Source organism: Poecilia latipinna, unplaced genomic scaffold (genome assembly GCF_001443285.1).
Source record: "Poecilia latipinna isolate Pla-1442-1.1 unplaced genomic scaffold, P_latipinna-1.0 Scaffold1475, whole genome shotgun sequence".
Taxonomy (NCBI): Eukaryota; Metazoa; Chordata; class Actinopteri; order Cyprinodontiformes; family Poeciliidae; genus Poecilia; species Poecilia latipinna.
The window spans coordinates 7583-35160 of NW_015114091.1; the positions used below are offsets into that span (position 1 = coordinate 7583).

Consider the following 27578-nt stretch of genomic DNA (forward strand, 5'->3'; position numbering starts at 1 on the left):
GGAGAAGCGAAAAAAGCCAAAACAAAATATGTATTTTTCTTGACAAAAACCCATGTTTAAGGGAAATAAAAAATACTCTATATACATTACTTGACAGAAACTCGTGTAAGAAAAAGGAAGAACTAAATATGTATTTCTGCTTTAATTATGTCGGTTTTGGTCCTCCATAGTAGATTACCCATGTGGTTAATAACATACACTTCTATTGCTTTCCTTCTGTTTCAGATAACAGACATCTGTACCCTTGTTATTTCCTCTTGAATAAAGTATCTAACTACATACTTGGAATTGGGCTTCTCCTTTTGACCAAGGCCTCTTCAGTTGACAATCTGAAATGTGTGCATGTTAGGGGCCACAGTGTCAGAGATTTAATACCAGGAACAGTTCCTCCTTCATTTCAGAAACATAACGCCTGCAATAGAGGTTACTCATTTTGAGAACCTACCCCAGTGTGTGCCTTATTTCAGGTACTTTCTCTATTGTCTTTTCATTCCAGGTGAAAGAACATAAGACAAATCGGGCTTTTGGAGCTGCAAAGCTCTACCTCACTATTGAGGAATTCGGCTGGCTCCAACACTGGCTCCTCATTCGAAATAAAATGAAGCCCAGTACAGATCTTTTAATGTTCACAGAACGCTTTACAAAATGTAAAAAGATGGTGACTGTTCTGCAGAAAATATGGGGGGAAATGGGCCTTCCCGGAGCCCCCACATTTACGGACTTTAGGACGTCCATTGCAACATACGTAAGTAATTATATCAATTTTACATTTACAAAACCAAACATAAAAATGAAATATTGAAAAAACCTACTCTATTTTCCAAGGTTCGAGATGTCCTGTCACCTAAGAGCCGCAATGAACTTAGCAAAACCATGTGCCACAATATTAGCACAGTAGAAAAGTTCTACGCTCTTGATAAGACGGCGTCCCAACTGCTGACCATACGGAAACAATTTGAGCACATAACGAATCCTGAAGTGTCATCATCACACCGGGAAGAGGATGCTGAAATGTTAACATTATCAGAATCATCCAGTGAGTCTGAGGAGGAGATGGGGCCAGGGCAAAAAAAGGTTTGTTTTAATCTCTCTTTATGTAATTCAAGTTAATGTTTATGATACATCAGTGCCTGCAATTTTGAATCATTCACAAATCCTCTTTTATTCACCTCCATCATCCCCTCAGGCTGGACCTACCTCATCACCCTCCCCCCCTCAGGCTGGACCTACCTCCCCCCCTCAGGTCGGATCTACCCCATCCCGCAAGGCTTCCGGTGAATCTGGAGAGGAGACACCTAAGGAGCCAGAATCGGAGGAAGCCTCCTCTTCTTCTTCAGCGTTGAAAACGCCAAGTTGAAAAGCCAAGAAACAAAGAAGAACTATGCTACAACTTCGTAGACGTAGTCCAATACATCATACAAGCTTTCAAGAAGGGCCCCCGGGAACACACCTGACGAGCGCAAATTGCGTGCGAGAATAAAAAAGAGACAAAAAATAAAATGTATTGTTAAAAACCTATGCACATTAACATTGAAACCCATATGAGTTTCCGCAGTGGAACCCACGGACAAACCTGTATGGGACCCAGGTGTAATGGCCACCTTTCCCCCATGTAGGGACACCTACACATGCTTGCAGGGTTCAATGCTGGACATGAATGAGCACTTAATCTGTGGTTCAAATTTTGTTTGAAGTGTCATTCTAAATGTTAAGCGATTTTCTTTTGTTTAACTTTTAAAGAGTAATTTTAACATTTATTTTTGAATTACTCTCAATGTTCTCATTGCGAAAAGTACAACAGTTCATTTCGAAGTGTTCAAATGTTCAAAAGTATTGTTATATATATTTATAGAAAAATGTGTCAATATAAAAAAAAATTCAAAAATGTTTAAATAAAATTTAATGAACCTGTTAGGGTAAGTGGAGCTGTTTCTGAGTGCATCCTTAAATTTATTATGGGGGCGTCGTGGATGTGTTAAAGTAGTGCAATAAAGAAGTAATCGTTGCTCCCTCATTACATGGATGAAGTCACTGTCATAAAGGAGGCACAACGGTTCCTCTTTTATTGTACAACCTTAACACATCCAGCACTGTTCTGGGGGGCACCATGGAGCTCATGTAGCCGGGAAAGAAGCACCACAACCCAGGAGCTGCAAAGCTCTACCTCACTATTGAGGAATTCGGCTGGCTCCAACACTGACTCCTCCTGTGTTGTGGTGCTTCTTTCCCGGCTACATGAGCTCCATGGTGCCCCCCAGAACAGTGCTGGATGTGTTAAGGTTGTACAATAAAAGAGGAACTGTTCCTCCTTTATTGCACAACCTTAATACACCCCCATCCGTATTGCAGGGCCTGTAATAAAAGAGGAGGAATCGTTGCTCCCTCATCACATGGATGAAGTCACTGTCATAAAGGAGGCGCAACAGCTCCTCTTTTATTACAGGCCTTGGGTGTCTGCAATAAAAGAGTAAGGCTGGATGCACTCTTAGGACAAGATGAAGACATCCTCTAAGATGTCCCATGTAAAATCCCCTCAAATTTCTGTGTGATGAGACGAGGGAGGCCCGATACCCTCTTGGGACAAGACGGAGACATCCTCCAAGATGTCCCATGTAAAATCCCCTCAAATGTCAGAATGCTCTTTTATTCCTTCCAAAGTTCCTCCCTTATTTCAGGATGCCCCCTGGTGTCGTTTTACAAGTATTACACCTATTCGTTGTCCTAAGAGTGCATTTAATGAAATTCCAAAGTGTTTTTGGTCAAATTTACAAACTTTGGGGTTCTGCCCTGCGGCCCGTCTAGGTGTGAAAAATCTGGAACCCACTGCACGAGGGTATCGAAGTCGAGCCCTTTCGGGGTACCCTGGTCCCGTTCTCCTGTGACCCCCCCCCTTCCCTCAGGAATTTTTCAAAGTAGGCCCGAATTCCTCCCTTGTGACAAATTTTTCGACCACGCCCCTAATTAGGGAACAGAACTAAACACAGAAAAACCTCAAAAATAACTACACAGAAAACACAGATTATCACACAGAGAGCCCGAATGCATGGGACTAAAATAATTAACTATCATTTATTGCTGTCTAGGCAGATCTTTATGATAATCATGTGTATACAGATATTAAGATGATTATAAAGTAGCAAAGCCAATAAATTTAAAAGAAAGGATATTTTTACAGTTTAGTTGAATGACTGTTTATTTGGATCCCCATAGGCATTGCCATAACAATGGCTACTCTTCCTGGGGTCCACATAAAAAAAAACCCATTTCCTTTTACTGACCACCTTTGACCACCCCATGTGAGATTTTAGTAAAAGTGTAAATTACATTGCTATAATTTCAAAAATACAGCTTTTATTTTGAAGGCCACAAATGTTTTTCTTCATTAAGATCATCAGCAAGTTTAAAAACCTGAGTAAATGTGCTGAACAACTTCCAAGAAATTAGGTCTTAGCCCTATGTGTCAGTTAACGTAAAACTGATGCAAAATTAATGTTTTCACAAAGGAAAAAATTGGTGGATGTCAATAATAAAGTTAACACTGAAAAAATGTCAACGTTTTCAGAGTAAGGGGCGTTTAGATGCTAAAAGACTTTCCTTGGTAATAAATCTTTCTCTAAAATATAGCATTTTATGCTCATTTCTACATCTGAGCATTTACTGTCAATATCACTGGCAGAGTTTTATTGCTCTCTCAAAGACAAAACCTTTCCATACTTGAGACCCTTTCAGAGTTTGTTGGTTTGGTTTGGTTTGGATCCTCCTATGTCTGGGGAAAAATGTTCTCAGTGGTGTTCAACAGATCCAGGTCAGCTCTCTGTCATGATAACCTTTGTGCTGTCTTTCACAGAACCACCTCAAATATTCAGCCTGACTTTGGAAAGATGGTCGAGCCCAAAACCAATAGTTGCACATTTTGTCCACAAGATGGCAGTGTTAAAAAGTTCATGGTGTTTTTCAAAGGTTTGACCCCAATGTATGTAGTGCAAAAATCTTTGTGGTATAAAATAATGGTTGATGTCCTAGTTGATGATGTTAGAACAATTAGTTTCATCAGCTAATCCATTTGTGGATTTGAACATTTGGCCTGAGAAGGCAATAAATGTAATTAGTTTAATCAAAATCCTCCTGAGCAGTAATAGATCCAATGGGGAAGCACCCAAACAAACTCCAACATCAACAAAACAAAAAGATGACAAAGTAGCTCCATAAAGACAGCTGATCTCTGATCAGGGAAGAAATTATAACACTGAACTCTCAGCAACAATGATGGAGACTAAAACAGACACTAAAATACACATTTTAACCATCTTGACATCAGATCACTGCTGACTATTTAGGTTTAATGAACTCAGCAGAGGCTCCATACCAGACAGGTCTAATCCCAGCATGTAGCGGCTGAGTGAATCTGGTCTGGACTCTGTGGAGGAGAGTCATGGTTTCAGAGACGCTGTAGAAAGACAGAATACCTGCTCTGTGGTCCAGGAACACTCCTATTCTGGAGGAAACTTCACCTATCACTGGAATTTCAACTCTGTTGTGATAAAATGTACAACTGGTTGTGGTGCAACATAATGACCAAGATTTGTCATTTAATCCAAATCCTTCGGATCTGTTGATATTCTTGTACGAAACTGCTACATAGACTTCTCCTCCGCCCCACTCCACCTCCCAGTAACAACGTCCAGTCAGACTCTCTCTACTCAAAACCTGAAAACAAAAACCAGTGAATCTGTCTGGATGATCAGGATAAGACTGTTGTTGTTCTATTTTGGTGACTTTCCTGTTTTTCTCAGACAACAACAGATTTCTACTTGCTGTACTTGGATCCAGATTGATGTCTTGTGAATATTTTAAGAATTCGTCTCTGGTCTTTGGTTCTGACAGTAGAACATCTACTTCAGTGACTCTCAGTGAGATGTTTGTCCATGTGTCTTTCATGAAATCCTGTATTATGTCCCTGAGCTCTGACACAGCTGCTGTCACGTCCTCAAAGTATCTCAGAGGACGGATGTTGATGCTGGATGAGTGTGTCGACTCACTGAGTGCTGACAGTGAGGGGTAGTTGAGGAGAAACTGGTTGTGATCCTCTGTGATTGAGAGCTGCTCCAGCTCAGCGTCTTTCCTCTTCAGCTCAGTGATCTCCTGCTCCAGCTTCTCCTGAACATCTTTGACTTTACTCACTTCAGTTTTCTGCTGGGATCTGATCTGCTGCTTCACCTCAGAGCTTCTTTCCTGGAGGAGACGGATCAGCTCAGTGAAGATCTCCTCACTGTCCTCCACTGCTTTATCAGCAGAGACATTGATGGCCTCCACCTCCTGTTGAAGCAGCTTCACATCTTTCTCTCGGTTCTGGATTCTCTGATGGATTTGTTGTCGACTCTCCTGGAGCTTCTTCTGCTTCTCAGCTCTTTCTGCTGCAGCTGGGACTGTTTCATGGCCTTTATGTTCATCCATAGTGCAGAGATAACAGATACACTGCTGATCAGTACGACAGAAGATCTTCATCACCTCATCATGACGAGAGCAGATGTTCTCCTGGAGGTTCTTGGAGGGATTCACCAGCTTGTGTTTCTTCAGTCCAGGAACATCATAGTGAGGTTGGAGGTGATCCTGACAATAAGAAGCTGGACAGGATAAACAGGACTTGACAGCTTTCATCTTCCTCCCAGTGCAGACATCACAGGTCACCTCTTCAGGTTCAGCAGACCAGGGATAAGCTGGAGCAGCTTTGGGTTCAGTCTTCTTCAGGTCTTCTACCAACTCTGCCAATATGAAATTCTTTTCCAGATCAGGCCTTGGGATGAACTCTTTCCTGCATTGAGGGCAGCTGTTAACTCCCTTCTGATCTTTTCCATCCCAGACATCTGTAATACAGTTCATACAGTAGCTGTGCCCACAGGGAATTGTTACTGGGTCCTTCAGTAGATCCAGACAGATGGAACAAGAAACTTTCTCCATCTGAGCCATTTTGCCTCTTAGTAACAGCAGAGTGAAATTCCCCGTTTTAAAGATTTAATTAGTTTGAACTTTGCTCTCAACATCTGATGTAAGTGGAGTTTACAATGTGTTATAGCAGGAAGAAGATAGACTCATGACTTTAATTACACTGAGCAGTTTGAAGCAGAAAGTGGATGTTTAACTGTTTTTACATCAGCAACGTCTTAAGGTTTGTAAACGGCTTTGTACTTGGATAGCACCTTATCAAGTGCAGAGGACCTTAAAGCACTTCACACTACAATCATTCACTCATTCACGCACACACCGTCACGCTGGATGGTGACAAGCTACTGCATAGCAGGCACAGCTGCCCTGTGACAGCCTGACAGAAGCGAGGCTACCATGCACTGGCGCCACCTGGTCGAACCAGCAACCCGCCGACTGTGAGTGAACTCCAACTACCATTGCCCTATCAGTTTCTCTAACTTTGACATCAATTTTCCAGTTTTAGGAAACTGAATTCTCTCCAGGCAAAAGGCAATTCTTGCCCCTAAAAAGACACTAACTGCTCCTCCAGTTAGGCCAGCAACTAAATTAAGGAACTATTCAGAGAGAAGTGTGTCCTTGCCTACATTTGCCGCAGTCCTCCTGAGCATCACCTTAAGACTGTGAGAGGGTTACTTAATAACCGTAGCAAGTGGCTTCTGATGTCTTCACATACTAAAATATATTTGGCAGCTAATGAAAAGCCTGTTTTAAGCTCCGTTTTATTTATTTCATTGCTGGACTGGGGCTTCTGAATCAAAAGCTCACTTTAATTTCTTGTTTCCTTCAGAAACAATTGAAGCCTCATGAGTTTAACACGTGGGTGTCTAGTAGCAGTCCTTTGGTGATGGCATCCTGACAGTTTTAGATGTGTCTCTGCTCCAACACAGCTAATTCAAATGGTGCAGCTACCTCCTTAGCATGTCAAACTTCTACAGAAGATTGCAAATGAACCATCATTGGATTTTGGTGTTATAAACCAAGAGATAACTAAAATATGTAGAATACCTGGACTGACTTTAGACCGCAACATGACTACTAATTGCACATGTAATCTTTTTTGCCTGAGAAAATTAGAATTTTATTAGATCAGGCCCTTAGAGATTTAACTAGTTTGAATTTTAATCTGAACTTGTGATACTTTGAGTGACGCAATAAACAGTGTTTGTTAGTGTGTTATGGCTCAAAGTAAAACAACTCATATGACTTTAATTACAGTAATAAGAACAGTTTGAAATAAAGATTTAAGGTTTAACTGTTTTGACAGCAGCAACTTCCATCCAAAGGTTGGCATTTAAAATCTACATCCAGATTTAATCATCTGTTTCTCAAACTAGAACATATCCAAAGGTCCTTCTTGAAAAAGCAGCAAACTGCACAGTTCCATCAACAACTGCACATAGGAATTATTCAAACTAAGCAAACAGCAGCTCGTAAAGCCATCCCTGCAACTAAACACTTGACGTAAATCAAAGCGACATTTGAACCTGCAGCACCACTTCTGACTAAACTCAAGCACCCATTATCTTTCATTTACAAGTAAAAGACCCTGTTTACAGAGCTACAGTATCCATGTGTGCAACAACAAGTCATTACAAAAAGCAGCATCCCTTACACTCGTCCCATTGCCACAGCTAAGAAGGATGGGACTTTACATGTGAATGGATTATTTGTAAAACTTTGAAGGGTATCTTTCATAGTTTACAGAGTGGGTATAACCAGATGCCCGTTACAAATCCCCTTTGGGTTTTGTAATAGACCCAGCACTTTCCAAAGGTTGATGCAGCAACCGTTTGGTGATCAGCAGTACATATGTATTCTGTTGCAATTGGATGTTGTTGTGTTTCTTCCACGTTCGAGCAACATCTGCAGAGGATGAAAGTGGTACCGAGTTGGCTTAAATAGGAAGGTCTAAAATAAAAGCTGAGCATGTTACGACCCGGGGGCCACATCCAGCCTTAGTTTAAATTATACATAAAATGCAGTTACGTGGCTTTTTTTTTTTAAAAGCAACTATTGTTTTTCTTCTATAAGGTCATCAGTGAGCTCATGTCTGCTTCCAAGAAATTGTCTTTCAGCCATTGAATATGTCAGCTAATGTTACAAAAAATAAAATAAAATTTATGTACAATTAAAGTTTTTATGAAGGAGAAAAGTTGGTGGATGTGTTTGATGGCTTTGTTTTTCATAAATGACATTAAAATACAGAGAATAAAGTCAAAATTCTGTTTTGTAATGGAAGTAAAAACATTGACAAAATTGAAATAATTAGTTGAAGAAAAAGCTGTTGGGTTCTTTCTAAGCTGTGCACATCCACATAATGCTATTTGATGAAAGATAAAGACGTACCTTGGTATTAAATCTTAATCTAAACTACAAATTTTCAAGCTCATTTATATATCAAACAGCCTGTTTCACTGGTTGAGTTTTATTCCTCTCTCAAAGAGGAAACCTTTCCACCCCCTCATTACTCGCCTGTTAGCTACTGAAACAGTGGAAACATTATCATTTCAGATGTAAGCTTTAGCAGTATAGCTTAATTGTATTATGTGGTAACGTGCAAGCAGAAGGGAAATTAAATTTCAGCATCACACCTGTGATCTAAAAACAGCTTCCAAAGACAATTAAAACCTGACAAAAGCCCTAGTCGCACCGGATAAGCATTATATGGGGACACAATGTAATACATAAATTACTTCCCAACGTTTACTTTTTATATTTTGCATTCACACAGGATAACCAAGCACTAGCTAGCTTTATAACTAGCTATATAAGGCTACAAACAGAAGAAAATTATTCTTACCTCACTGTGAAATGCATGATGTGGGCCTCCGCTTGCATCTGATTTTGCTTGTTCTCTTCACTCTTTTCTTTTTAATGATGTACCTTATGGGTCGACAGGGTTTTCCTGGTCCAGGATCGAAAAAGTTTTCAATGCAGCCTCCATTCTTCGCCAAAAGCAAATAAAAATGCACCCGAGAAAACAAAATACGCGCAATTATGTTTCAGATCCAGTCCATTTCTGTTCAAATTACAGGCATACCTATTCACAGTGGTTTAGTAATATCGGAGTTCAGAAAAATCTAGTTGGTAATTTAAGGGTAAATTTTACTTTACAAATTACTGAAATGGCCAAAACACACGGGATTAAAAACACAGACCATCTATGCCATTATTAAAAATAACGTGATCTGTAGGTAAAATTAATCCCGCGTAAATAGGGTCTATGACTAAAGTGGTCATATGCTAATTTAAAATTCTAGTTATTTGTTCTCGCTGTCCAGCGCCCCACACTGCTAATATGGTCGTTATCGAACACCTCAAGAATTTCGCAGGAAAAACCATCCAGCATATCAATAAGAAAGTGTTTTGTGATGTGAAAACTATTTTGAACGCCTTTATTTGAAAAGAATTAATCTAAACGATTATATATATAAGATATATATATCTTCTATGTAAGGGGATCGCAATTATAAAGCCGCGTTAATATCGGTGTAGCAGTTAAAACAAACTCACCCAACATGGCGGAGCTAAAATGTAGTCAGGGTGGTTAGCTGTTCTCAGCTCTCTGTGCTACGACGGGACGTTTTCCAAACAGCAAAATTTTTTAATTTTAGCTTCTAGGTATTACCACAGTATCGTATTTTCCTGATTTAAACAGTGTAAATTAAAATAAAACTTCACTTACCCTCAATGAATCGCTCTCTTTTGTTGTCGAGTAGGTCTCGAGGTCTTCTTCTTCTTCTTCTTCTTCTTCTTCTTCTTCTTCTTCTTCTTCTTCTTCTTCTTCATTTTTTGGCCTGTTTGCAAACAACTTAAAGCAGCATTACCGCCACCTTCTGGATTGGTTTGGAAACAGGAAATTAACAGAAAACTAGGTTGTATCTAGATTTGTGTTTTTCAATCACACACATTTTACTAAACATTTAAATTGCATTTACTCTAAACATATTTTTAATTGTGTAATTTATTCAATGTCTTTTTTTTATGTTTTTCTTCTGGCTCAGTTGCATTGCACTCCACAATAACAAACTGTATTCAGTTGTACTGATCACATAATTAAGATGGGTTTTTTTCAATAATAAATGGATTTTTGAAAGACTTGTGTGACCTATTAAACACCTTTTTAATTGTCTCTTACAAATGTCTGCTTGTATCATTTAATTCCCAATAATAATGCTACTGTTTTTGATTCTTTAGAGATTCTAACAAATAGAATAAAATTGTTGTTGTTGTTGTTGTTGTTGTTGTTTTTGTTGTTGCTGCTGCTGTTGTTAATGTGTAACATACTCATGAATGTATGGACTGATAGCAATCCATATTAATCAGCATGAATACATCAAACAGTCATGTAAATATGCCAGATATTTAAAAACAGTGGAGAAGACATATCCTTTACAAGAAATTAAAAGAATTAGTTAATATTATTGTCACTTATAAAAACTTATTATATCCATAAAAATTAGTACAAAATATTTTTACATTAATGTTAATGTTTATTTGTTATATCAAAAAATAAGAATTACTTCTATGAAAGATAACTAAATATTTTATTATTTATCGGTCATGTTAGTCATATAAAATTCACTTAAAAGTCGCTCAACGAATTAAATTAATTTCGATTTTTAAACTATTTGTAATTTTTTTTCTCGCCGTTAGGTGGCAACATAATCTTAATTTAAGATACATACATGGAGATAGGGTTTATGCGCCTCCAAAGTAAAATATAAAACTCAGTGTTTTCTCTTAAAAACACATGAAAACATTGATTTAAAAAATTAATTGTAAATATATTTATAGAAAGACATCACTATTTCAGCATAGATGTTCAAGTCTTAGTCGTCAAATTTGAGATTCTGGTCGTAACACAAAGAGACTTTTGTTTTTAAATGTAACTTCCGGAAGTCCATCGCCTCGCTTCCTGTAGCTTCACAGTGGCCCAGTCAAAACAATGCAGTGTAGCAGCTGCGAGTACCGTCAGCTCTAAAGAGCAAAAATCTAATTTCTCCACGGTCACGGTGCACAGTGTCCGCCCGCTTGCTGTATCACCGCGGCGGGCGGCGGTCGGATTGTGCCCGGGGTTTATTTCACTCCGAGCTGCCATTGTTCGGAATTTAACCGTTTTTGTTTGGCTGGAAATGGAGCCCGCTAACGGCTGGCTGACAGCAGCAGAGGGGAGCGGCTGAACGGAGAAGCAAACCCGGAGTTTGCGTCGATAAACTCGGTGAAATAAACTCTCGGTAGGCCGGTGGGTGACATGGTGGAGTAGTAGTGGTCCTCGGCGCTGAAGCTCTCGGTGTCCTCCGACCTCTCTCCCCGGGGAGGACCGCCATGGCGCCGGGCTCTCTGGTGGCGGCCTGCCGCAGTCTGGCCCTCTCTACGTGGCTGCTCTCCTTCTGCTTCGTCCACCTGCTGTGTCTGGACTTCACCGTGGCCGAGCGGGAGGAGTGGTACACCGCCTTCGTCAACATCACCTACATGGACCCGGCCACCTCCGAGGTGCGCACCGAGAAGACGGAGTGCGGCCGCTACGGGGAGCATTCCCCGAAGCGGGACGCCAAAGGGGTGGTGGTGCTGCCCGCCTCCCCGCTCGACCGGCAGGCCTGTGACCCCCACACCCGGTTCGTGGTGCCTTCGCAGGCCGCGGCCGGCTGGATAGCCCTGATAGCCCATGGGAACTGCACAACCAAGGACAAAATCCGCCATGCTGCCGCCCACAACGCCTCGGCGGTGGTCATCTTCAACGTGGGCTCCACCAACCCCAACGACACCATCACCATGCGCCATCAAGGTACGAAACAGAAGCTGGGTTCAGTGGGAATCCACTTTGTTTTTCTCCATCCAACTCAAACTGACCGGGGTTCTGCAATTGTAGATGAAAAGCTGGAGTAACTTTACGCCACAAACTCAGATACTTGGATTGTAATCTCAGAAATCTTCTAGGAAAAACAAAGAAATTTATGAGTCTGAAAAGTCGAAAAAAAATTGCTTTTTAAAAAATCTATTTTTTTTTCCTGAAAAAAAAAACTAAAACAGAAATGCTAATAAAACAAAAGTTCACATTAACCTCAAACTTTGGGGGGAAAACAGGGGCATTTTGTTAGAGGAAAAAAAGAAAAACAAGGAAATTTTTGAAAAGTCAAACGTTTGCTAGAGAAAACTCAAATGTTAAAATTAGAATCAGAAGGCAACAGTTTTAAAGCTTTAGAAGTAGGAAGATAAAAATGAAACTTTTTGGAACAAGAGGAAATATTTTCTGCAGTTCTGCAGATTAAAAAGTTTCTCTTTGGACTTTAGAGGAACAAAAATCCAGCATACATTCAAGTTTGTTTGCCTTCAGATTCAGTTTGATCTGAGCTCTTTAAACAATGCAGCTTCTGGAGGCCTGAAAACTATAACAGATTTTAATGGATTATAAATTGTCCCAGAAGTCATTGCAATAAATAATAATATTGTTCGTTATGCACTGACAAAACAATTTGGGCCAATATCGATATCCGATTTTAATGCTGGTGCCGATAACTGATATTTACCAATACTGTGTATATTTCTCTATTGTTTTGATGACCAGAAACAAATGGCAGCAAAATGAAAACAAATATTGGTTGTTAATATCGACCTGGTTTTATTAATCGAACAGATACCGATATGTTAAAAAATTACTAATATCAGCCGATTCTGATGTTGGTGCTGATTTATCTTGTATCAATAAATGTTATTTTGAACAGAAACACAAATAATGGCAATTAAGAAAACACTGTAAACAAAAGTATCCTAGTTGAGACCAAAGCACCAGACTGAAGACTTTTATCATCCAGTTTTTGGTAGAACAAATCATGCAAATGGAAATTGAGCTCATTTTAATTCATCATTTGATTAATTGATTTATTGCAATAAACTTCAGAGAGATTTGAACGGAGCCTGTGAGCAGAGCAGGGTCTCCTCCGATGTTTTGGCCTCTTCTGATTAGATTACATGCGGAGCAGCTTGACGTGTTGTTGCCAGTCACGATGCGGCGCTGCGTTGCGTAACGGCAGCAGCGAACCAACAGCTGTCTGTCCGACAGCTGGGATCTCCTCCAGCTCCTCCTGCAGGCCTCCCACTCTGACTGCCGAGTCCAGGAAGTAAATGGAAAATACTCCCCATTTGTTGACTTTAAATCTAGTTTCTCATGACGTTTTTAGCTTCTTGGAATCTGTGTTTGGAAACTCGGTGAATGTTCCAGTAGAAACATCTGCAGGTCGTTTAGACGCTGTTGAGTCTTCAGGTTGCCGTGTTTATCCGCCAGGCGTTTGCTCTGGTTTTCATTAAAATCTTCATCACACAGCTTCTTCTGTTTTTTAGATGCATTTTTCTGGTATTTGCTCAAAATGTTTGTCACTATGCTGTCAAATCACATTAGTGATTAACCTGCTCCTGATGATTTTAGATAGATTTATTAGAGTCTTGATTTAATTAAAAGACTAAAAACTGCAAATGGAGCGGATAACCTTGAAATATGTCTAATAAATAAAGTTACTTCAGCCCTGGAATCTGACTCGGTAATATTTTGAATATTTTAATTAAGAGATGCTCTGTCTTTAAGTTTGCAGGAAGTATCTATGTTTGCAGATTGACTAAAACAGGAAAACACCCAGAGGGGACAGGTTCATTTGGATTTAATTTAGCCGACATGCGAGAAAAGTTAAATATAAAATGTTTATGTTTTCAGATCAGAAAAAGTCTTGCATTTGATCAGTTTTAGATTTTAAAGTCTTAAAAACATTCTTTCATTAACTCTAAAATCTGTTTAAATTTGTACATCTGTTGTTTTCTACACTGACTTTCACTATCTGCTTTTTGTTATCATTTGGTCATTGCTGTGTAATTTCAGCTGTGGTATTAAGTGATTTTGTTTTGTAGCAGAGCGTTCTTTTAAACCCAGGAAAGAAAAATGTTGTGAAACTGGTTTGTCAGCATTCCTGATTCATTACTCCCTACCAGCTCCTTTACCAGAATATATTTAGTTTAATGGGAAACATGGATTTCAATAGTTGGCTAAAATCTGTTGTCAATACCAGCTATAATGTCTATGGGGTTGGTTGCTAGGCAACAAGTGCAAAAGTTGCTGACTCGCATGCCAGAGTTAAAAATAAGTGAGATGAATTGTTGTTATATTTAGCACAAAAAGTAAAATAGAGCCACCAATTAATGCAGTTTCATTTTAAGTGTGTAGGATTAGAGGCTAAACGAGGATCTGTGTAAAGCAGCAGACTGCAGGCTAGCTAATTAATGACAGCTGTAGAAATCAATAGATAGTTAGGATTACAGTTTTACTTTATAAGATCAAAAAGAAACTAGAAGTGTTAATATTCTGCACCATAAGCAGATTCATTGAAACTTTTCTCCATTTTCTGCTTTTGGTTTCCACAGCTGTGTTTATAGTTTGGTGTTTTTTATAACAAGATGTAGTTTTAGCATGATAAAATAAAGAAAAACTCAGTAATTTCCATTTGCATGATTTATTGTTTTTTTTTTTCCTTCACGTTCCAATAAAAACTGGTTGATAAAAGTCTTCAGTCTGGTGTTTTGGTCTCAACTAGCCCTTATTTTGAAGGATAATTATGTTTACAGAAACTCCATTATGCATTTTATTTGCTGTTTTGTTTATTTATTTTGGATATTTAAAGTAGCTTCCAGTTCCACTGTTAAATCTTCATTATAATTTAAAGTTTATTGGTCTTTGAGAATCTCTTCTTGCATTATTATGCCAACATATGTTTAGATTTGAAGAGAAAATTCACTACTAACTCAAACTTGACCACAATGAAAAATAATAGATCATTGTTTTCCCCTTTTCATTTGTTTTGTTAGATAAAATCAGTAATTTTCCCCTCGGAGTTGCTAATTAAATTGAGGCATGTGTTTCTTTGAGTCACTTCCAGTCGGTTAAATCCAGTGATTACATTTACAGCAGCAAACTGCTGCCTGTTGCATAATATGGTTTTATTTATTGCTCTGCCTCCCACTCAGTGACATAAATACACTTATTTTTAACTTGATTTATTTTGAGTAGATCATTGTTTTCAGTTTCCCGAAAGCACAAAAATGCTGTTTAATTCAGATATTTCCTGGCTTCTGGATTTAAATCTTGATGAATATGATTAGTTTTTAGCGGTGAATCTTTGACCTCCAGGTTGGAGTGGGAGTGGGTGGATTCCCCGTCTGGTCAGCCTGTTGGCTGTTAATCCACCTGAAAGCAGACAGTGTGGAATCAGCTGCTTCATCACTTTGTCCCTCAGATCAGAGCTGCTCATCGCTTCACGTCAAGCTCAAACTGGGACATCCAGAAACGTCTGTGATAAATTAGTTCAGGTTTGATTTCTATTTGTTTTTTTCTGGACCGCTTGACTCTGTTTAGAAAAAAAAAAATAACATGCCTACAAAGTCTAAAATTTGAAGAAAAAAAATCCAACATTTAAAGCTTGAAAAAATTGTAAAAATGCATTTTCTGTAAAAATGCAGTGTGAAAGTTGAAAACACTGACTATTTTTTACAGAAATTTGTTGAAGTATTTGGAAAAAAGAAAGAAAAGTAAAATTGTGTTGGGGGAAAAAACAGAATTTCACTATTGTGGTGTTTTCATTAAGTAAGAAACACAATTAAAATGACATGTAAATACATTTGTTCAGGCAATAAGTCATAAACATTCTACACCTTGATCCTCTGCCTACTTCCTGTCGTCTTCTTTGTGGTTTTCGCCAGTAGCAACATCTGGTTGCTGATCATGTGATGTGAAAAATGTTTTTCTACTGCAGTTTTGCAAAAAACAAACAAAAAAAAATACGTCTCACCCCTAGCGCCAAAACATTTAGGACAAAAACATGAGTTTTTACAAAATTGGTGTTTCCATTAAGCAAATTTATTTTCAGTATTTAAAATTGTGCATTAAATGATCAATGAAAATGCAGCTATTGAGCCTATCCGTCTTCTTTAGGCGCTAAGTTTGCTACCGGTGATATGTGGTTCTTAAACTACAAATCCCACAATAACTGCAGGCAAGAAGTGGCCCAGTTTGCAGCCATGTTTGAAATCCGTCTGCAGCGAAGTGCTGAGTGACAGGTGTCACGTCAATCTGCGTCTCCCCATTAGTTTCCTCCCCCTACAGTCACTCACTTGTGTGATTGAAAACAAAGGACATAGAAAAGTTAAAGTTTATTCACAATGGTTGTAAAAGTCTTAAATTTGAGCTGAAACCTGCAGGAAGCCTGAAAATGTCGGCTTTAGGTAATCTTCATGAATGCAGCTCAGTCCTGTTTTAATCTGTGATGTTTGCCACCAACAGATTTTATCTTGACTTCAGTAAATAAGGCCACACTTCCTGCTCAGCATCATGCTGTCGGTTTAAAGCCAAAGCATTTAGGCTGCAAATGCTTCATGAATCAATTTACAGACCATCCAAGAGTCCCGAGCGTCATTAGTTTGGTTACAGCTGTTGGAAAGAATTTAGAAAATCTTATTTTATCAGCTGAAATCACTAGATAAAAGAAGCCTGGTAAATTATTGCCAGACAAGTCAGTCAAACAGACGTAACATTTGATTAATGTTCCCTTGATCTGCAGAAATCTAAGTGAAACCAGTCGGTAAAGACAAACCCTGTGCTCCAGGCTGCACTTTGAGATTAGCAGAAATCAGATAAAGATTCACTTTAAGAATGCTGCAGCAGTTTGTTGCACTTTAACTGTCCAAAATGTGAATTAGCAACTTGAACTTTTTCCCTCCTCTCAAATACTTCAACAAATTTCTATTTAAAAAAATAAAAGTTTGCTTCCAACTGCATCTTTTTTCTAGTTTTATCTATTACTTTACAATAGAGAAGATGAAACATAAAAAAATGCAGAACTTGTTTGAATAATTATAAAACCTTCTGAAACTTCTGTTACTGAATTAAAACTTGTTTTTCTTTAAATATACTTTTGAGAAAGATAAAACAAAACTTTAGTAGGGTTTAATGCAAATCAGCACTTCTAAAACAGAGACATATTTAAAGTTGTTTTTTGTGGAAATGTTGAGTAAAAACTCAGCTGAAAAACTTGTGATTGGATTTTTGTGGCTCAGTCGAGTTTAAATAGTTTGGGGATTATATAACTTCTGTGAAGGACCTCACGGTTACACAGGAGCGATATTGATCCCAGGGGAATATTTTTAGGTCCACACTGATCAATGTTTTTGTTATTTTGCTCAGTCGATACGAGTTCAGCGTTGGCCTCCAGGGATTTGATCCAACTTGTGCTCTTCCAGTCCCCACTGAGAGCAAATAGCGTCTCTGCAGAGCAAACAGTCAGGAGCTGCATCTCGGCTTTCTCAGTATTTACTTTTCCTGCATAGGTGAGAATCAGAGATGGTAACATAAACCTCATAAAAACCACCAGCTATCACATCAAACAGGATGCGACATAAATACTGGCTCTGTTTGATATTTAGTCAGTTTGAAGTCAAATTAAAAGGAAAATATCTTTAAACAATGACATTATGCTGCTTGGTTAAAGACTAATTTGGGTAAGAAAACAAATCAACCAATCAAAATTGTTGTGTGCGGTCTCTCGGCAGTTTGTTGTCTAGTCTTTGGGTTTTAAATTGTAGCCATTTTTTTTTCTGCCATTTTTTTTATAGGATATTTATGGCATTGGTCAGCTCTTAATTGAATTTGGCCAAACATTTAAGAAAGTTTAGTGATTTCATTCCTTGTCATTGAGCGCAGTATCTATGTTGACTTTCTGTGAACCTACTTTCCTCATGTGCAACAATAAAAAGCTGAACTGATTGTTCTTTGGTGCCCTTTTCCAAACTTGGGTCCGTTTAAAGCAAAAACGTGGCAGGTGTGACTTTAATAATACAAGTTTTGCTGAAGTTCTAAAATACTGCCATAAAAATGACTGCTAGCAAAAAAGTGTCAAGAGGCCTGACAATTAGTTCTTTAGTAGTCGGACTTGTGACAAAATCCTCATGAAATATATAGTAATATGTGATCTTTAAAGGTGTGTCGTGGGATGTCGAGAAGTCAATAAAAGAAAAAAAGCCTGAACAGTTGTTGATACGTATTTTTTTTGCACATTCATCAAGAGATTCCTTATGCTTCCTCTTTGTTGGTCTGGAAGCCATGGCTCATCTCTGCTTTGTGCTGCGTTTGCCTACCAAGATGGCCGTTCAGCGGCATGGATCACTTCTGGTTCAGACTTGTGGGAACTATGTATACTTTAAATATTGTAATAAAGCAGGGTTCCCCAAACTTTTTCCTGCGAGGGCCACATGACTGTTCCCTTTTCTGGTCGGGGGCCGGTCTTAGTTTTTTGAGAAAGAAACCTTAGAAAAGTTTTGTTGAAGGGGGTGGGGGGGGATTGGATTACTGCCGATGACATATTCGCATTTGTAGATAGATTTTTACCCAGAGTGCAAATGGAAAAAAACCGTGAGCGAAACGGTGACTGGTACTGACTAGTATATATTCCATTGAGGGAAACTAAGTTTCATATCTGCTCAAGAGCCCCCTGGTGGTTGAAGAAAAATCCACATATATATGAAAAAAAAACACTGAATGCTCTCTGGTATTGTTCAGGGGGCCAGACCAAATGAGGAGGCGGGCCGGATCCGGCCCGCGGTCCGTAGTTTGGGGACCCCTGTGTTAAAGTGACATTCCCTCAATGGAATATATACTAGTCAGTCTCAGTGACCGTTCACTCATGGTTTTTGCCCATGTGCTTTCTGGGTAAAAATCAATCGAGTGTGGCCCTCACAGGAAAAAGTTTGGGGACCTCTGGTGTAAACTCATCACAATCAGAGGCGTGCAGAGTACCAGAAGATTGTACTCAAGTAAGAGTAGCACTACTTCAACGCATATTTATTGAAGTACAAGTAAAAAGTATCCGTCCACCTTTAACTTTCCTGAGTCTACCTTGTTTTTAAAACGTCCTCCATCTCATTTGGTTTAAATTATTCCTGAAAATGTTGAAACCCCAGCAGGAGCATTCCTTCAGTTCGCCTGTTTCTAATTAAAGTTTTCCCTCTCCGTCCTCGTGTTGCCTGTGCGCTTCACACTTGTTGGGACTTGGTGGCACGTTGTGCATTTTTCTGGTCCAGCTCACACAGACCTGTTCTTACATGTCTAATGCTAAACTTCTGCTGCAGCAGCTGCAGACTCTGTTTGCCTGCGGAAGCTGGTGCCCCTCTGGGATATTTTCCGCCTCTCTTTGGTGTTACGTCAGGATGTACGGAGTCAGGCCTCAGTCACAAGATAAACCTGAGATTAGATCAGAAACGGGCGAGATGTGGTCGACTGAACTTTCTCCTCAGATGTTTGGGACTGAAAGGCTGCAGAGTTTTAAAGTCTGAGCTTATGTTTAGACTCAGAATCATTGCCACCCTGACCTTTGTGCCAAATGATTTGTCTGCAATTGTATTTTAAAACTTCCTCTTTTACTTTAACTTCCTGTCTTGCTATTAATCATCTTCTTTATTAAAGTATCACTTTGTAGAGTTCAACTCCTTGAGGGTCATATCGTAAAATGACGGCTTGTAAAATGAATTAAATAGGCCTTAAGATGCTCCAGGAATGCATGAAGACTTTCAACACCGACCTCAGTGATTTGCTCTAAATTGAAAGGAGTTTGGCTTTAATTACAGCATCTAAAATGGTTAAATCAGCTCTGGTTAGTCTTAATTATTGGCACAGTTTCAGTTTCTTGATCAGTTTATTCCTGTGGGAAATGTTGGATCCATTCAAGCCTGTTGCTCCTTGTCCTTTGTAGACTTTGGTCTGCACACATCATTGCTGCTTTGGAGATCAGGTCAGAGTTCAGCCCATTGTTGCCTCTTTCTCCAAGCCTGGATGTTTCTAAATTAAAACTGGAACAACAGGGGACAGAATGAGAAGTAATTCAACTAGGAAGTCCCCCGCCTCTCTCTCATAAAAAACTGTGTAATAATAGCAACATGTTTAGCGGATATTATTTACCCATGTTATCTTTTTATGTCAAACTGGTGTTCCATACATATAAGTATATACTAAACTTGTTTTCCGTACCTATATTTTTGTGTTAAACTAGTTTTTCTGTACTTCTATTTTTATGAAAAACTGTTTTCCGTATCTGTGTTTTTGTGTTAAATGGTTTTCCGTACCTATATTTTTGTGTTAAACTAGTTTTCCGTACCTGTATTTCTATGTTAAATGGTTTTTCATACCTATATGTCTATGTTAAGCTGGTTTTCCGTACCTATATTTTTGTGCTAAACTAGTTTTCCGTACCTGTATTTCTATGTTAAACTGGCGTTCCGTACCTATATGTCTATGTTAAGCTGGTTGTCCTTATCTATATTTTTGTGGTAAATGGTGTCCCGTACCTATATTTCCTTGTTAAGCTGGTTTTCCGTATGTGGAGCAGCGTTGCGGCAGTCTGAGAGGACGCGCTGTAATACCTGCTGCAGGATTACAGAAATCCTGTGAATCGTCCTCAGAGAGGCTTACATAATCTCATGTTGAGGCTGAATCCTGAAGCCGATCGGTCCGCTGGAGTGAAACCAGGCCACTCAGCACGTCGCCCACCATGTTGGCTCATAAAGTGTATTTTTAGAGCGGTGGTCGCCATGGCGATGTGGGGATGTGTCAGGCTCAAGCTGCTATTGGATCAATAAGCGAGGTGATGAATGTAATCTGTGTCAGGTTGTTTCAGAGGTGAAGAGGAGAAACGGTGGAAACCATGCTCTTAAAAATGTCCCAGTGAAGATTCTATAAACCTGAGATAAAAACAGCATTTACACTGTAAAACACACTGAAAGTTCATGGAAATCAATCAGTTTATAACATCAGCAAGATAAACATGAATGTTTTTCAAATCTAATAGAAACTGTTAAGATTTTAAAATTAAATTAAAAACAGCCTCTGTTCTCAAACAATATAAAAGTTTAGACTTTTGTTGTTGATTTTACTTATTTATTAGGAATATTTCCACTTTAAAATGCTAATATTTTGACGTTTCACTGCAGTGACTGAAGAAACGTCTTTTCTGATTGGTTTCTGCAGCCTGACGTCCAAATATGGCCGGACTGGTGTTACTGGGTGTCGGCTAGTAAACTTTATCACAAACTGATGATATAAAAACATTTATGTGCAGCTGCGAAACGGTCAGATTAGTTTATGTTCACAAACATACAAGTGAGATTACAGCTGCTGAGACAAAATGAAGCTAAACTCGGTTTGCTCTTCAGGATCAGTTTGTTATTAACTGAAGCCTCTCGTAGTTTGATGGTTTATATGAGCGGCTCGTCACTGAGCTTATTGGATTCGGTTCACTGTGGAGTTTTAAGTTGCATTAAAATGTCTGATTCCTCCATTCGGTTTGGAGTTCATCTTTATTGAACTCTGTTCTGCTTTCATAATCGATCATTTTATCCTCCAACAAAGAACTGGAAGTTATTTCTCAGAAGTTGAGCTCAACCCGAGTTAAGTAAAAAAACAAACTTTAAATATTCTGCCCTCATTTTCTCCTTCAGAATCTGAATAAACTTGTTTTCATTTGAGTTCAATCTGTTAACTGGCAGCAACAAAGAAACGCCTAAAAATAAAACCAGCTGTTCTTCTTGAACTTTTTGGATTACAAAGAAAAGCTTGATCTCTTTAGAAAGATATTTTAATTTTATTATATTTGCAGTCAAACATGTTTCATATGTAATTAATATATTATGTGAGTAACACAAAAATCAGTTTTTCTTTTTGTCTTGTGTGGATTTTCCTTTATTTTTATGAAACTAGACATGAAGTGTTAAAGTTACAAACTGGAAAATTTAATGAAACAGGAACATGAAAACTTTACCATTTATATTCAAGCTAGTAAGGGAAATGTGTGAAAGAGAAAATGCAAGGAAAGAACAATTTAGTTCCTTTTTTAAGCAAGAAAACATTTTATTGCTTAAAATGCAATAAAAAAAATCACTTTAGTCACAAGTTTATAAAAGTTTTTTTTAAAGTGCAAAAGTAGATGAGAAATGAAGCGTTCCAGATTAAGTTTTAAAAATAAAAACATCTTATTTAGACATTGGTTAACACTATTTTATACTTCACTTTTAGCCTCAGGTTGAAGTTCGACCAACTTTTTTTTTTTAAATAGGTATTTCTAATCTTCCACGACCTTTCAGAATAAAACCAACAGGAAGTGACCGAGCGTTTCCTTCTCTCAGGTACAGGCGAGGTGGTCGTCATCATGATCCCGGAGCCGAAAGGTCGGGAGGTCGTGTCGCTGCTGGAGCGCAACATCACGGTTACCATGACGATCACCATCGGCACCAGGAACCTGCAGAAGTACGTGAGCAGGACGTCGGTGGTGTTCGTCTCCATCTCCTTCATCGTGCTGATGATCATCTCCCTGGCCTGGCTCGTCTTCTACTACATCCAGAGGTTCAGATACGCCAACGCGCGCGACAGGAACCAGGTAACGGTTTCAGGGTCAACTACAACCCACAAAACAACCAGAACCGAACTTCAAAGCGTTAAACTGTTTTATCCTCTAATGACGGGAAACATTTAATCCTGACGTCGTTCTCTCTCTTCCCGTCTGCAGCGTCGTCTTGGTGACGCAGCGAAGAAGGCCATCAGCAAACTTCAGGTTCGCACCATCAGGAAGGGCGACCAGGAGACGGAGGCCGACTTCGACAACTGCGCCGTCTGCATCGAAGGCTACAGGCCCAACGACGTGGTCCGCATCCTGCCCTGCAGGTAGAAACTCAAACTTCCTTCCTTCAAAAGAAAGACGGTCGAATTTTAACTGGATGAAGTAGGAAGATCCTCTACAGGGAGCTGCGTTTGAAGCTTCAGGATGGATCAAGTTGGTCAGAAGTGAAGATGTTTTCACCCCAGAGGATGCTTTTAAAACCTCATATGTGACAAAAACCTTCTTAAAGGGGACGCATTAAGAAAAGTTTACGTTTTTATACTTCCATTTGGTTCTCAACTGCCTTTAAAAACAGCTAAAACGCTTAAAGAACACCCAGCTGGGTTTTGGTACAAGTTCATGTCTTTTGGTGTCTGGAAAATGAGCCGTTTCAAAATTTCCAGAATGTAATGTCACAAATCAGCAGGTACGTTACCTGGCATGTATTTATTTATTTATTTCAGTCATCTTTAGAGTTTCAATACAAGTTAAAAATAAAAAACACACAGTGCTGACAAAAGGAAAAAACTAAAAGAAAACAGTAAAAACAAGAGGTTTGTTGTTGACGTACCATCTGTAAACCACTTGCTGCATTCTTGTTGGTTGTGCAGAAGGCTCTACTAATGCTTTTTAAATATATATGGTTGTATAACTGCATTTGTTTGCAGCCATTTTCACATGCGAGTGTAAATGCTGAGTTGAGGGAGAGTAAAAAAAATTAAATAGCTTGAAGAACGATGGAAGAACCAAACGATTCGTTGATGTTTTATACTTTTATATTTATCTGGTGTCGGTTCTGGTTCTGTTGGGCTCAACAGAACCTCTTACACCCGACTCAAAGCAACCAGCTCCGATGTGGGAATCCTGGCGTTCCCAGTCCAGATGTGATCTTTAGTCCGTCTCAGCCAGTTGGACGTCCAGGCAGGCGACCCAGAAACATTTTGCTCTCATTTCTCTCCCATGTGCTCAAACAATCCCACCGACGACGACAGAAAACTTTATTTAAAGCTCCAAATAAAATCACTTTGATCACAGAGAAGTCAGGAAACGAGCTCTGATGTAGTTGGGTTAGGGTCAAAGGTCACAGGTCAGCAGTGGAGCTGTTCATACAGGTGCTTTAAATCTTAGGAATCTAATTTCATTTAGGTGACTTTCAAGTTTTTGAAAATGCTTGACAAGCAAATTGTTCAGTTTGTAATAAAGTTCAGTTTAACGTTTGATTAAATTAGGAAATTCATTCATTCACTTTGAGACAATTTGTTTAGATTGTTTCAACTTTTTGTTAAGTTATTGTTTTGTCAGATCAGCAGCAGGTAATTTTTGATGGGAAAAAAGGGAGAAAACTTCATCCAAAAAACTCAAATTTTGACTAATTGGTAAATTATTTAGAAAAAAACAAGGAATTTTTCGAGTTTGAAAAGTTGAAAATTTGTTAGAATAAAACTCAGAAATTTTCAGGAAAAAAAATTTGCTGGAAATGTTTGAACCCGTACCTTGAAAGTTTTTGAATGTTCCTGTATTTTCAGACATCTGTTCCATAAGAGCTGCGTGGATCCGTGGCTGCTGGACCATCGAACGTGTCCGATGTGTAAGATGAACATCCTGAAGGCCCTGGGCATCGCTGTGAGTCCGGCTCCGCTCCGCTCCGGTTCCGTCTCATTTCAACGTTTGACCGTTTCCGTTTTCCTCCCAGCTGAACGCCGACTGCCTGGACGACCTCCCGCTGGACTACGACCTGGCGCTGGGCGGCGGCGTGGGGATGGGCGGAGTCGGCGCCCTGGCGCTGGAGGCCGTGGCGTCCGGGGCGTCCAGCGACGGGACGCTGAGCGAGGGCGGGTCCTCGGTGGTTCTGGACCCCGGCGTCAGGCGGGTCGGGCTTCCGCAGGACTACCAGGACCTCGACCCGCTCAGAGACAGCCCCGTGACGGCCACCACCGACACACACACAGGTTGGACTGAGACTCTGCTGGGCGTTAGTCATCAGAGTTACAGTGACACCTGGTGGCGGTTCTGAGGCATTACAGGATCAGAACCCATTTCATTGTCATTGTGCAAGAGAAAAATTTAAAATGTAGCAACTCTGAAAGGCAAGTCAAAAAATAAAACATATCTCAGTAAATATAAATAAATAGAAACACACAAACAACTGGGATGTTAAGAAAAAACTAAAATGTTGATCAGGTTTTAGATGAATTATCTGTGTTCAGGGCAATAAGAGCTGTTAGAAACAGTTTTTTACTCAGGTTAATCCAGGTGGTAACAGAAGCTACTTACTTCTGTTAAATACCTTATTAATGTAGCGCTTTAGCTTTAGCTTCCATTGAAAAGCTAATGTTGTTGTAGCGCCTTAGCATTAGCTTCTGCTAAACACCGTGTTGGTTTAGCGTCAGCAGGACTGATGTCTGTGGTTAGCACAGCTAACGTCTTGGCTGGCGGTGCCGCTGCTGGTTCTGGTTCTGACTTCATCTTCATCTTCCAGGTGAGCTGCAGCCGATGGCGAGCAGCGCCTCTGTGGCGTCGCTGGTCATCGCCGTGGAAACCGGCCTGTCGGACGAGGAGGGGTCCATGGATCGACCTCATCTGGGTGCCAAGTCCTGAGAACAGCCCAGCAGAACCGAGCCAGAACCAGGCCAAAATAAACAAGACCTCATTGAGCCAGAAGGTCCAGAGAGACTAGAACCATCTGACGTAAACGTGCTAACAGCCTGGTTCTGGATTAGGCCTGTCTGGTCCAGAACCACGAGGCTCGACTGGGTTTGGATTCTTGGAGCTCAAAGGAAGCGGACGTGTTTCAGTTTTCACCTTCAATCGTTCTTGGTTCTTCATCCCGACTCCGCCTGGTTCCGTCCCCAGATGATCCAGTTGGTTCTGTCAGCAGAACCGAATTATTCCTGACAGAACCCATCCGTCTGGTTTCTCCGGTTCTCTTTCACGACGAGTCTCTCCTTGCTCTGGTTCTGGTTCTCCAGATTCGGACCGCCTCTCTCTGACATTTTGCATCGTCTGACTGAAAGACTTGGATCTCAATCGGACTCTGATTGACCCGGCAGTATTACTCCTGCAGTATTGAAGACCCACCTCCCCCATTCGGGTCGGTTTGCTCCTTGACCTCTGAACTTTCCTGACTTTCGGTTTCAGTTCTTTCTCTGTCGTTTCTGGAGCGAAGCAGGAATCAACAAAGTTTATTTAAATCGTGAAGCACAGATGAGAGGAAGAAGAAGAAGAAGATGCTGCCTGGACCTCTGAATCGGTACCAGAACCAAACCTGGAGCAAACGATGAGTTTCTGAACCACCTGAGAGCAAAATCAACTCTTCATCTCCTTCGGTTTCCATCACAGGAACTCTTGGTGCTTTTGGACCACAGTGGGTTTCCTGTCGGGTTTAGGTTTCATCTCAGGCTGCAGAGTTTTTATTGATCAATAAATTAATTGGAAATTCCTTACAGAACCTGTTTGACGTCCTGTTGGACCACAGAGTACTTCCTGTAGCTTCTGGAGCAAATTCCACCTTGTTTTGTCCAGACTAGTTCTTTACTATTTGAATATTCAAATAATTAATCAAATATTTGTGCAGAACTCTGTGATTGTGATCTGAGCCGTTTCTGATCATCTCCACCAGCTGCTCTGAAGCTTCTTCATTTACATGAGTTAAAAAGACAAAAACATTAAATCTGCATCAAATCGATAAAGAGCCTAAATGCTAAAGCTGATAAATTGCCTGATATTTATGATTAGTTTCTGATGTTCTGCAGCCCTCTCGTTGATAAAATCAGTCTAAAATATAACTCTATATTTGATCAGAAATTAATTTGTAAAAAGTAAAAGACGCTCAGATTGTTGGGAAAATGTCAAAATTCATTAAATTCACAGAATATTGAGAATAATCTATTGGATTTTAGGCACAAAGGAACCCGATATGAACTGGTTAAATGTAGTTCATTGAATTAAAGGTTCCAGTTCTGATACATTAAATCAGTTTTGCAATAAATTAAAGTCTTTGAGATTTTCTTGTTTTTATGATCGATGGTACAGAGCGGCTGCAGCTTGGAGGATTAAACAAAACGGCTTCTTTAATCCCGTCTCGGGTCTGACTTTAGCGTAACGTTGCTCTGACTGTCGGGATAATTTAGCGGTACCTCTCCAGAACCGTGTGGTCCGAAAGCACCTTCAGCGTTGCCTTGCTCCTCCTCCTCAACGCGTCTCCGCCGTCATCCTGCTGCCTTTTTCTACCCTTCACTCCTGATAATCCTCGCCGCCACCGCGTTAATCCCCCCCAGAAACACGGACTGCGAGTGAAAGGTTCCCGGTTCTGCCTGGACCCGTTCCTCGTCCTGTAAATATGAAACGGGTTCACTTCGCTGTTTGTTGCTCGCTCCGGACGTTTTCGACGAGAAAGAAAAAGATTGTCGTCTATTTTGATACCAGAGGAGTCGTTTATTTTTGTAACGAAGCAGCAGAGACTGATTTATCGGCGCCGTCCGACCCGCCAGCAGCCCGGATGGTTCTGATCGGGCTGGTTTAGATGTTCAGTATTTGTGTAATTGTACATAAAAGCTTGTTGCTGTTTTTATTTCCAGAGCTTGTTTAGTTGAAACCTGGGAGAACTGAGCTCACGTTGATGGATGGAAACGAAGAAGCGACTTGAGCGGAAATGAACAGTTCCTTTGGTGTTGCTCTGTTTTCCAGCCTCCTTCCTTCAGTTCCTTTCTGGACTTTTCTTTGCTTCAGCAGGTTCCCGTTGTAAACACTAAGTAATTTATACTCTGTAAAATCGGAGCGCTCGGAAGAAATGACGAATTTGTACGGATTGTCTTGGACGATTTTCAGTGAGAAATGTTTTAATTAAAGTCACCTGTTTTGTGTTGTGAGTTTCCTCCTTTACAGAGTTTTTATTGTTTCCTCGTCTTATTCTTCTTA

General features: G+C 39.8%; 2 protein-coding genes across 3 annotated transcripts; one reads left to right on the plus strand and one right to left on the minus strand.

The window, feature by feature from the left end:
• Nucleotides 1-4329: 4329 nt before the first annotated feature.
• Nucleotides 4330-11769, minus strand: LOC106962932 (tripartite motif-containing protein 16-like). Of its 2 annotated transcripts, XM_015057601.1 has the most exons (2): nt 11752-11769; nt 4330-5958 (listed from the first exon to the last, which is right to left on the minus strand). In XM_015057601.1, the coding sequence occupies exons 1-2, from the start codon at nt 11767-11769 to the stop codon at nt 4330-4332; spliced, it is 1647 nt and encodes a 548-aa protein (XP_014913087.1). The 2 variants fall into 2 exon arrangements, with proteins under 2 accessions (XP_014913087.1, XP_014913088.1); XM_015057602.1 differs by lacking the exon at nt 11752-11769 and having other exon boundaries at nt 4330-5970.
• On the plus strand, nt 10862-27533 carry rnf150b (ring finger protein 150b). The gene is made up of 6 exons (XM_015057603.1): nt 10862-11773; nt 22192-22442; nt 22572-22726; nt 24188-24284; nt 24355-24610; nt 25141-27533. Exons 1-6 carry the CDS (start codon nt 11314-11316, stop codon nt 25257-25259), a joined length of 1338 nt encoding a protein of 445 aa, XP_014913089.1. The 5' UTR covers nt 10862-11313; the 3' UTR covers nt 25260-27533.
• Nucleotides 27534-27578: the final 45 nt, after the last annotated feature.

Coding starts and splice junctions, on each gene's coding strand:
- rnf150b (XM_015057603.1), top strand. CDS start 11,314: ATGGCGCCGGGCTCTCTGGTGGCGGCCTGCCGCAGTCTGGCCCTCTCT. Junction 24,285..24,354: donor TGAAGGCCCTGGGCATCGCT/GTGAGTCCGGCT, acceptor TTTTCCTCCCAG/CTGAACGCCGACTGCCTGGA. Junction 24,611..25,140: donor CACCACCGACACACACACAG/GTTGGACTGAGA, acceptor TTCATCTTCCAG/GTGAGCTGCAGCCGATGGCG.